At 36.9% G+C, this 12574-nt stretch overlaps 1 protein-coding gene across 1 annotated transcript; it reads left to right on the top strand.

The window, feature by feature from the left end:
* The first annotated feature begins 4967 nt into the window (after positions 1-4967).
* Positions 4968-5825, top strand: LOC148875775 (uncharacterized). The gene is made up of 3 exons (XM_088965674.1): positions 4968-5127; positions 5228-5419; positions 5491-5825. Exons 1-3 carry the CDS (start codon positions 4968-4970, stop codon positions 5823-5825), a joined length of 687 nt encoding a protein of 228 aa, XP_088821800.1.
* The last annotated feature ends 6749 nt before the right edge of the window (positions 5826-12574 follow it).

Here is a 12574-nt window from a genome sequence, read left to right as displayed (position 1 = left end):
CCCGGGATCCATATAAGCAGAGAGTGCAACACTGTTCCTTACAGTCGAGGGAGTGGTCCTCTCTCGTCGGGCAGGGTGTGATCATTATGGGTTGAGAGGTTAAGTGTAAGACCATTGAGGACAATACCTGATGGGCTAATCTTGCATCTACCCGCAGTCCCTGGGTGTTATAAGGTGGCTTGGCCCAGGGACCACTTAGGGAAAGTGTTGGGCCCATAGAGCCCATGAGATGGGTTTCAGGGGGTGCACTGTCCATAACAGTGTATTCAGCCAGGCTTTGTAACAAAAGCTGGGCTGAACCCATGTGGCTGATGTGTAGATCAATGTTTGGGTCCCACGCCATACAAGGAAGCCCAACTGGGCAGCAGTTTGGAAGGGTAAATGAATACATAACCTTAATGGGCCTTAAGCCCATTTTGAACTAGGCTAATATGATTAGTCACTTAAGGGGCGAATCCTGAGATGGATCAGCTGATAGGATTGGGCCCAGACCCTATCCACTTAGAGAATCCAGCATTTAAATAAGATTTAGATCTGAAAACCTCCTAATTAGATTAGGAGATGACTGATCTAATCTGCAGATAAGATAAGGGTTATCTCTTATCACTTAAAGGGACTTGTAATCCAAATATGATTTGGGTTAGCAACTCCTAATGGGATTAGGAGTTGATCCCTTTTAAGTCTATAAAAGGAGGAGGGGGCAACAGCCTTTAGGCATGAAATGCAATCTAGAGATCCTTGTCTTCAGAGCTGAGATTACTAGAAGAGAGAATTTTGCACCCTGCAAATACTCTCTTGCCGCCTCCTTCCTGCAGTCGCCGCCTACAGCTGTTCGATATACCAATCTTTTGCAGAAAAGATTGGTGGGAGTTGTATTCACAAGCCATCCAGTTGATTCTTGCGAAGGGTCAAGTACTTTTGGAAGAACATTGTTGACTCTGCTCCACCCTACACTGTGCCATCTTCAATGGGAGCAGATTTTGGATCCTTCCTTGGGCGTGAACACCTCCGTTGGGAGATACTGTTTCTCCGTATCAAGTATAATCCCTCCCTACTCTTTTTGGTTCAGATCTGGTTCAGTTTATGGTTCAAGAATGGTCATTGAAAATATGATTTTCTAAATAGGGAATGCGATTCCTAGTTGAAAGGAGAGAAAAATTTTTGAAATTCGCCCCCTTATTCCGCAATCTTTGGGCGTCCATGTGATGGATATCCTATCCCTTCAGAGGGGCCCTACTTTATAGGGGTTGGGATGGAACCGTCGATTCATCAACCCGTTGACTCGGTCCTTGGCCAAAAATCGTTGAATCGATCAATGACCCATTAACCTAAGCAGTCGAACCATTGACCTGTTGACATGTTCAATGGTTTTTGGCTTTTTTTATTTTTTTAATCAGCCATCCAGGCAACCAGTTCCATTTTATCCTAATCTCGGTCCGTAGCCAAAAATTGTTGAATCAATCAACGATACATTGACCTGGGTGGTCAAACCGTTGACCCATTTAATGATTTTTGGTAGTTTTTTTATTTTTTTTATTTCTATTATCAAAACGGGCCATCTATTTGAACTGAACAGTCAAACCGTTGACCCAAAAAATAGTGGCTAGAACAATTCTATTTTCAGGTGGTATAGTCACATGCTCAAATGACATAACACGTATGGTAATGCTTAATGGGCCTCACACATTCAATTTTTTGCATGTAAATTTTGTTGTCTTAGAAACTGTCCAAGCAACCAGTTCCGTTTTACCCCAATCCTGGTCCATGGCCAAAAACCATTGAATCAATCAATGACCCATTGGCCTAAGTGGTCAAACCATCAACCCATTGACCCGTTCAATGGTTTTTGGCTTATTTTTATTTTTTTTATTTTTGTTGTCAGAACGGGTCATCCGTTCGAATCGGACAATCAAATCATTGACCCAAAAACCGATGGCCGGAATGGTTCCATTTTTGGGTCGTATGAGTCACACGCTCGAATGACATAACATGTATGATACTGTTCAATGGACCTCACACACTCAAATTTTTGCCTGTAAGTTTTGTTGTCAGAATGTAGTGTCCATTCGAACCGGACAATCAAACCACTGACCTAAAAACTGGTGGCTAAAACAGTTCCATAAATTTTTCCTTATAATTTTTTGTTGTCAGATTGGGTCGTCTATTCGAATCGAACGGTCGAGCCATTGATCCAAAAACCAGTGGCCAACGGTTGTATGAGTCACACCCTCAAATGACATAACACATATGATACTACTTAATGGACCTCACAAACTCAATTTTTTTCCTATAATTTTTGTTGTCAGAATAGACTATCCATTCAAACCAGATGATTGACCATCAACCCGAAAATCGGTGGCTAGAATGGTTCTGTAATTTTTTGCTTGTAATTTTTTTTGTTAGAATGGGCCCTCCATTCGAACCGTCGGTTGTTAGAACACATTTATCAATAATAGTAAGTAATTATACTATTTAATTAAATAATCATTAATGATAGTTTTAATAATATTATTTAGTTATTTTTAATATAACAATAATTATTAAATTTATGAATAGGATTTATTAACAATATTCATTACATTAATAATTACCAAAATTAAATTAAATTAATAGTATTTATTAGTAATAGTCAGTAATTATAATATTTTATTAAATAATCAATAACAATACTTTTAATAACATTTTTAACTATTTTGAATATAACAATAATTACTATATTTATTAACAGTATTTATAATTTTAATTTAAAGTAAAATTTAAGTAAATGTCTATTTATTAACAATATTTATAATAACAGTAATTATTAATTATAATCGTTAATTATATATTTATTAAATTACTATAATAATCAGTAATTATTGTTACTGTAATTAATTAGTAATTATTGTTATTAATAAGTAATTAATTAGGTATTGTAATAATCATTAACTATTATTATAGTAATTATATAATTACACTATTAATTACTGTAATTAATTAGTAATTATTGTTATTAATTAGTAATTATTTACTGTAATTAATTATTCGAAATGGGTGCATGTTATTACACTATTAACTACTGTAATTAATTAATAATTATTGTTATTAGTTAATAATTAATTAGTAACTATTATTATTATTATTAATTAATAATTAATTGATGGAAATGGGTGCTAGCACGTGGGATCTACTCACACGAGTAGATTCCATTTCCTGAGTGCAGAGAGCACCCATTCCATAATAAGTATATATATAGATTTGAAACAACTCCACTCCACTTTTAACTCATTCTCTATCTCCTAATCTTAGGGTAATCCAGAAACCCATTTTGATAGGATACCACATCTCCACCCCACAATGTCCCGCCCCACAATGCCCCACAGCACATCCCCGCCTTGTATTGGGAACATCCCCGCCCCACAATGCTCTCAATACACGGCAGGGATGTGCTGTGGGGCGTTGTGGGGAGGGACATTATGAGGCAGAGATGTGAACTCTTTTGATAGTTGTCGTGCAACCATTACTGATTATCTGTTTTCAATCATCAATAAAAATCAAATCTGGGTTAGAAATGTTGGATTCCAATACCGATTATAGTTGAGGGAAACATTGCTGCTTTTGAAATATTGGACTCCAATCTGGGTTAGAAATCAAATATTGCATGCCATGCAAAATAGACACCGTAAAATTGAATCCATTAGGCTGTGTTTGGTTGCAATACAAATAAATTTGCATTTTCACAAAACACATAGCAGTGCAAATGATTTCAAATTTTAGCTTATTTTGTTTGATTGCAGTACAAATAAAGTAAATTAAGACGTGAAGCAAAATAAAGTAAAATCCAAAATAAAATTTAATGAGAATTTGCTTTTTTTTTCATTTGCACTCTCATACATTTATAGTAGTGCAAATAAAATTGCACTTCAACCAAACGCAACCGTTAAAAACTAGAAGAAACCGCCACGGATCATTTGATTAGGACGTCAACTCTCGTTAGAGTAAAAAAAAAAAAAAAGGAAAACATAAAACCAGAGGATTAACTCCACAAACACTGCTCTACAGATCAACCACCCTGTTCGTTGCTTTTAATATGAACCTGTTGAAATATTTACTAAGTCTCCTAGTTGTCCTCGTCAATAGGAGTTTGTTTAAGTGGTTGTAGTTTGTTTTTCTGTTAAGTCTCCTAGTTGTCCTCGTCAATAAGAGTTTGTTTAAGTGGTTTAGTTTGTTTTTCTGTTGCCTGGTCTATAGGAGAATACGTAGCTTTAGGAGTAAGTTGCATGTTTTTAGGAGTTGGTGGTTGCACTTCCTAGTTTCAAGTACTTATCCGTTTGGTTTTAGCTCTATAAATAGAGCAGCTTCTTGTTGTGAAAATTATTAGATTTTGAGAAATAACAAAGTTCAGTTATTGTCTCTATTATTTTGTCCTTTTTCTTCCAAGATATTTATTTATCAGTGGTATCAGAGCGGGTTAAGAGAGAGTCATGAAAAAGGGGACAGTATAGCAATAGCTTTCTTCCTGTCTTTTGTATTACAGAGAGAAAAGTGTGGAAGTGTCACAAAGTTCATCCCGTATGGCTACTAATAACTTCATTCAACCTGCCATCCCGCGCTTTGATGGTCACTATGACCATTGGAGTATGTTGATGGAGAACTTCATGAGGTCCAAAGAATATTGGCAGGTCGTCTCCAATGGGATAGCAGAACTAGCAACAGGCACAACAGTGACAGATGCACAGAAAACGGAATTAGAAGGACAACGTTCGAAGGATCTCAAAGCGAAAAATTATCTTTTTCAAGCCATTGATCGTTCAGTCTTGGAAACCATTCTTTGCAAGGATACGTCCAAGCACATTTGGGATTCCATGAAGAAGAAGTATCAAGGTTCGACAAGGGCAAAGAGGTAGCAGCTTCAAGCACTTCGTTCAGAGTTCGAAACACTATGAATGAAATTGGGAGAGTCGGTCACAGATTACTTTTCACGGACAATGGCAATCCTCAATAAGATGTGGATCCACGGCAACAAGACGGAGGACGTCACCATAGTAGAGAAGATCCTTCGATCCATGACACCAAAAATTAATTTTATTGTTTGTTCCATAGAAGAATCTCATGATATTGTTGAACTTTCAATTGATGAATTACAAAGTTCTTTGTTGATTCATGAGCATAAAATCAACCAGTAGGAGAAAGAGGAGCAAGCTTTGAAGGCCTCCACAGAAAATCATATGGCACCAATGAGAGATAGAGGATGAGGAAGAGGATGAGGTAGAGGTAGTGGCAAAGGCAGAGAAAGCAATGATCGTGGAAACCAATAACAACATCAACATCAAGACAAACAAGTTCAAGGAAGAGGAAGAGGACAATGAGACCACCACTCGACTACATATAGACCAAAGTCAGCAGACAAATCCAATGTCGAGTGCTACAGATGCCACAGGTATGGCCACTACAACTCTGAATGCCGAACTAATTTAAATAGACAGCATGGAGAAATGTCTAATCTTGCAGAGAAGGAAGAAGTATCCTTGTTAATGGTTTGTCATGTAAAGGAGGAAACCAACAAGAATTTGTGGTACTTAGACACAGGTTGCAGTAATCATATGTGTGGAGACATGTCAGCATTCTCTTATTTGGATGAGTTTTTTCGCGACAAGGTGAAGTTTGGTGACAATTCTAGAGTCTCAGTTATGGGAAAAGGAAGGGTGACAATCCAAACCAAGGGGGATTCTACTCAAACAATCTCCAATGTGCTCTTCGTTCCAAACTTGAAGACCAATCTGCTTAGTGTGGGTCAGCTGCAAGAAAAGGGATACGAGGTTTCTATCAAATATGGATTTTGTTGAATTCAATATGCAAAGTTAGGTTTAATTGCTCAAGTTAACATGACAGCAAATCATATGTTTCCACTTTATCTTCACAACATCACTCATTCATGCTTCTCAGCCAAATTGAAGGACGCAACATGGCTATGACATTTTCACTATGGTCACCTAAACTTTGGTGGACTGAAGACTCTACAACAGAAAAATATGGTGATTGGTCTTCCTCAAATTACAGCTCCATCTGAAGTTTGTGAAGAACGTGTTGTTAGCAAACAACACCGCAATCAATTTCCGAAAGTAAAATCATGGAGAGCGAAAAAGGGGTTGGAGCTGGTTCATTCTGAACTTTGCGGGCCAATTGATCCATCTTCCAATGGATGTAAGAGGTACATAATTACCTTCATTGATGATTATAGTCGAAAAGTATGGATCTATGTTTTGCAAGAAAAATCTGAAACTTTTGTAGTATTTAAAAATTATAAAGTGCTTATTGAGAAAGAAGTTGGTAGCCCAATAAAGGTTCTTCGCACTGATCGTGGTGGAGAATACAACTCACTTGAATTCGCAAAATTTTGTGAGACCCATGGAATCAAGAGGCAACTTACGGCAACTTACACGCCTCAACAAAATGGAGTTTGTGAGCGGAAAAATCACACTATTTTGAATATGGTGTGAAGTCTGTTGCAGAGGAGCGGCATTCCAAAAACATTCTAGCCTGAAGCAGTTAACTGGAGCATTCATATTTTGAATAGGTGTCCCACACTTGCTGTTCAAAATATGACTCCAGAGGAAGCATGGAGCGGACGGAGACTGGGAATAGATCATTTCAGAATTTTTGGGTGTGTTGGCTATGCTCATATTCCAGACCAGAAGAGAACAAAGCTATATGACAAGGGAGAAAAATGCATTTTTCTTGGTATTAGTGATCAATCAAAAGCCTATAAGCTTTACAATTCTATCATTAAGAAAATTGTTATCGGTCGTGATGTCGTTTTTGATGAAGAAAGTTTTTGGCCATGGAATAACAATGTTGTCAAACAGCAAATACCCGTCAACTTTGAAGGAGACAGCGAAGAGGAGAGGCAGTAGCCAACAGAAAATGATCAACAAATTCCATTAGATGGTCCGACAGATGTTCCAAGCTCGCCAACAGAAATAGAATAGCCTCAACATGTTAGAAGAAGGTCTGCATGGATGACTGATTATGAGGTAACCGAAATTGACCAATCTGAGGATCCACTTATATATTTTTCTCTATTTCTAGATTGTGATCTTACAGTTTTCGAAGAGGCTATCAAAGAATCCAAATGGTGGAAGGCAATGGACGGAGAAATTGCAGCCATTGAACGGAACAACACTTGTGAGTTGACTAATCTTCCAAGAGGGCACAAGACAATTGGTGTCAAGTGGGTGTGCAAGACAAAATTGAAGGAGAATGGAGAAGTTGACAAATAAAAGGCACACCTAGTAGCTAAAGGCTATAAGCAAGATTTGTAGTGGATTATAGAGAAAAATTTGCTACTGTCGCAAGACATGATACAATCAGATTGTTGATTGCATTGGCAACTCAACATTCATGGCCTATCTTCCAATTGGATGTGAAATCAGCATTCTTGCATGGTGAACTGCAGGAACAGGTATTTATTGATCAATCTCCTGGTTATGTGAAGTTTGGAAGTGAGAATAAGGCTTATAAACTCAAAAATGCATTATATGGGCTAAAACAAGCACCACACACTTGGTATAGTCGTATAGATGCTTATTTTTCTAAAGAGGGATTTATGAAATGTTCATATGAGCACACACTTTTTACAAAGATTGAAGATGGAGGAAAACTGCTCATTGTTTGCTTATATGTTGACGATCTTATTTTCACTAGAAATGATAGTGCCTTGTTTGAATATTTTAAGAAGTCCATGATGATTGAGTTTGATATGTCTGACCTTGGAAAGATGCATTATTTTTTGGGTATTGAAGTGGTGCAATCTACAACTGAAATTTTTATTTCACAAAGGAAGTATGTGCAAGAAATTTTGGATAGGTTTCAAATGAAAAATTACAATTCTATTAACACGCCAACTGAAGTGGGTCTGAAGCTTGTTCGAAATCCTGAAGGAAAGAAGATTGATAGCACTCTTTACAAGCAAATTGTTGGGAGTCTAATGTATTTAGCAGCAATAAGACCTGACATAATGCATGTTGTGAGTCTCATCAGCAAGTTCATGGAGTGTCCGAAAGAGATTCATCTCTTAGCTGCAAAAAGAATCTTTTGATACTTGCAAGGGACTGCTAGTTATGGATTGTTCTACAAGAAAGGAGAAAAGTTAGATTTGTTCGATTTCATTGACAATGATTATGCCGGAGATTTAGATGATCGGAAAAGCACTTCAGGATATGTTTTCATGCTTGGTTCTGGAGCTGTTTCATGGTTTTCAAAAAAACAATCAATTGTCACTTTGTCAACAACTGAAGTAGAGTTTGTAGCTGCAACAGGCTACGCCTGTCAAGCTATTTGGCTGAAGAAAATTCTAGAAGAGCTAAACTTTGGATGACAATGGCCTATAACAATTTTTTGTGACAACAGTTCTTCCATCAAACTCTCTAAAAATCTTGTTCTACATGGAAGAAGCAAGCATATAAATATTAAGTTTCACTTCCTAAGGAACCTGACAAATGAAGGAGTCATTGATCTCGTCTACTACAAGAGTGAAGACCAGATTGCTAATATAATGACCAAACATCTCAAATTGGTGTCGTTTGTGAAGTTTAGAAAACTATTAGGTGTCTCCACTTTGGACGGCCAAGCTTGAAGAGAGCTCGTTGTTTTTTTTTAAACTAAATGTTTGAAAACTTTCAGTTTAAGGGAGGGATAATTGTTGAAATATTTACTAAGTCTCCTAGTTGTCCTCGTCAATAGGAATTTGTTTAAGTGATTGTAATTTGTTTTTTTGTTAAATCTCCTAGTTGTCCTCGTCAATAAGAGTTTGTTTAAGTGATTTAGTTTGTTTTTCTGTTACCTGGTCTATAAGAGAATACGTAGCTTTAGGAATAAGTTGCATGTTTTTAGGAAGTGGTGGTTGCACTTCCTAGTTTCAAGCACTTATCCATTTGGTTCTAACTCTATAAATATAACAGTTTCTTGTTGTGAAAATTATCAGATTTTGAGAAATAACAAAATTCAGTCATTGTCTCTATTATTTTGTCTTTTTTCTTCTAAGATATTTATTTATCAGAACCTATAACCAAAGAGATGAATAAACCATTTGATCAATAAAAAGAAAATTTCTAATCGAAGATAAAACATCCAAGATGGGATCAAAAAGAATCTCTAAAATTTTGATCAAAGGGATATCCGAAGAAAGAAAGAAAATAATCATCCCGCTCACCACTTTTTCAATTATTTTAAAAGCATCACTGAATTTGTCAATAAGGCTGCATTTGTTTGGGGTGGAAAAGCAAATTTACACCCATGGAAAAATGTAAACCAGTTCGGTGATACATGTAAATTGGAACCGGCTGAAATAAAATATTTACTCCGATCGTGTTTGGTTGTCGATGTGTGAAATCTGATGAAAATTTTGTTGGTGTTTGGAATACACATCGGTGTAAATTTTATATGGATATCCCTTGCGTTAATTTGGACTGGAGTATCTTATTTCCAACGGTTCATAGGACATTTGAATTTCGACTACAATATTTCACAGCCCCTACCCACGTGGGATAAGCAGACCACAGGTGCATCCTCCAACATCTTCACCATGGTGCTTATAAGAGGCCTGGTTTCAGGGGAGCTTTGAACACGCCATAGGCCTGCTAAATCTGGGAGCTTTGAACACACCATGGCAAAGGCCAAAAATTTAGATGTTATTGCATCCAACAGAAAGCTTAGCTCTGCTCATCTTGCAGCCACAATACAGTTCCAACAAGAGCTTCTAAACTGAATTTCAAAATTTTCCAAGTGGATCAGTGAACAGAAGGGTTCTGTTAATTCCTTGAATGGTTGGCTCCTGAAATGTCTTTTCTATGAACTGGAAGTGACCTCTGATGGAATAGTTCCATTTTCTCCTGGTAGAATCGATGCACCCCCTGTTTTTTGGAATTTGTTATCAGTGGTCTCAAGCTTTGGAGAGAATCTCAAGCAAGTCTTTCCAATTTTTAGACTACTGACTACCCCACACATCTCAAAGCAAGGAAAAGGAACTTCATTAGAAAAAGAAACCTGAAACAACCACCAAAGTAACCAAACACAAAAACAACTATAACTGAAAGATAGAAAACAACAAACTAACAAAGAGAAAACTAGATTGCTGACTACCCTACAAACTATAGAAACTATCTCAAACTAAATAATACCATAAACACCAGAGTTCCAAGTCTGCAAATCATCAGAAAGAAAAGGAAAAATCTAATCAGGAGAGATATGAACAAAAAAAAACAGAAACAGAAAAGCCTTGCTTTGCTGCATTTTTTCAAGTGAATGTAGTGTAATATTACTTGTATATCAGGTTTCCAAAGTCAGTTCTATATTTTATTCAATTGGAGATGCCACTAGTGCTATATTGCAACAACAAGGCTGCTATTAACAGTGCTCATAATCAAGTTCAGCACAATCACACCAAATACACTGAGGTGGATATTCACTTTGTTAGGGAGAAGGTGTTATTAAGCAAGGTTTGTCTACCTTATGTTTAGACTGATCAATAACTAGTAGATGTGTTTACCAAAGGAATATCTCGACTGAAGTTACAGATACACTTGACATTTGACAAGTTAGGAATGCTCGACATCTACTTCCAACTTGACAGGGGCTGTTGGGATTGGGAACCATCTAGGCAAGCGGTTCCGTTTTACCCCAAACCCAGTTTTTGGCCAAAAACCGTTGAAAAAGCCAACAACCCATTGACCCGAGCAGTTGAACCGTCAACCCATCGACCTGTTGACCCGTTCTGGTTTTCCTTTGCTCTCAACCTATATGCTTTGGTCTGAATTCTTATAAGTTCAAGTTTCCACTCTGTTATTTCTGCTTGTTGTGCTTGTTTGAGAGAGAGAGGGAGGGAGGGAGATTTCTTCTTCTGTTGGTTTCACTTTTCTTCTCCCTAGCTATTCATTTGCAGAAAGGAGGATTTACTGGTTCCAGCTAATTCACCTTACTTGTCTTGATTTTGATGTATTGGCAATTGAATTGGGGTCTTGGTTATTGTTGCATTTTAACTGGGTAGCGATTCAAAGTTCATAATTTGTAATTGTCTAATAAAAAAATCAGATTTTATATTCAGTTCTATTTCTAATTACTAAATTCCAATGATGCTTGTTATCCTACGCAGTCATGATCTGAGTTTGACAAACCCAGTCTTCCATAGGATAAAACCTTGGAATTAGTTATAAAGTCAGTATCCATTTGGGTTTTCTGATCATACATTCACATACAACAAAAGCTATTCAAGTTGACATTTTCCCAAGTCTAAGTGACTAGCAAGAGTTAAGGGAGGGGTTTTCCTCATCCCCACCACACCCCTCATTTAGTCATTTCCATCTCAGCAGCAAACGCCATGGTCCACTCTCCATCATCATCATCCAATCTTATCAACACCCTCCGATGATCAATGCCTCTTACCCAGACTTCTAAACTGCCACCTCAACTCCCCCTCTGCTACAAATCTAGTCAAATCAAACCCAAAAATATTCTGATATATCTCATAAATTCCCTTCTAAATACTATCATAAAAGTGGAAAAGAAACGAATTTATTTTGAATATAGGCATGTGATCAAAATCCCTTAAGAATTCCACTCAAGACATTAGATTAGATACTTCTCCAACTTCAAGTGCTTTCAAGACATTACAGGATGTTCTACCATACACAACTAGAGAAATGATAGAAGACACTCTCAAGTCTCAACTTGCATGAACGTGAAGAAAAGAAAAAATAACAGTACTATAAGATGACTATAAACTGAAATTCCTTGCATTGGGTTAATTTCTCTGTCAAATCTATAGCCTCTTGCTTGTCCTGAGTCCCGAGTCTCCTGACATGGGGCTTTGATTGTTTTAATATCCAAACTAGTTTTCGGAAGGTTTGATCAGATTTCATCATCAACTTAAAACATTTTATTGGACCCATTAAGTGAAGCAAATATATATAAATAAATAAAAGAACACCCATGAAGGGAGATTGGCCCAGCCCAGGTGATGACAACTTGGACCATGGAAGTGAGTGTAAATTTTTTATGAGCTTCAGGAGTAAACAGATTTGCTACAAAATCCAAAAGGGTATTCCCACTTCCCAGCACATAAATGACCATGAATTTAGAGTCAAGAGATACATATTCGCTTCACAATCACATATACTAAGTGTGTAGTCCTGTTGAAAGGGGTTTCAGTTCACCTCTTCTGAGTTCTGACCAGGAACAGTAACAATCATGTTGAAGCAATCTGCCATGTTCTACAAATCTAAACTGACTTACATTTGAAATCAACTATTGCTATATGAATAGCCAAAACAATACCTGCCTCAGTATTCTCTGAAATTAGGGGCGTCTTCTGATTTTTGTTTTCTCTGAAATGCTGTAATGAAATTACTAAAGACATACCAAAATTGTAAAAAGATGAACAGAAAAACTCTGATATAGATTCCACTGAAGCAAGCATGAAACATGAACCATTTGAATTTCTCAACTAATTAAAATCATAAATACAGCATTCAATGACCTCGTTGAAACATGTTTTGACAATGTGGTTTTATTACATTTTTTATTTGGTAAAAATCCACTA

Source organism: Nelumbo lutea, chromosome 1 (assembly GCF_056320005.1).
Source record: "Nelumbo lutea isolate HS-2025 chromosome 1, American lotus-T2T, whole genome shotgun sequence".
NCBI classification, from domain to species: domain Eukaryota; kingdom Viridiplantae; phylum Streptophyta; class Magnoliopsida; order Proteales; family Nelumbonaceae; genus Nelumbo; species Nelumbo lutea.
Note: the sequence above shows the minus strand (reverse complement) of the source record. Positions and strands in the feature narration are given on the sequence as shown.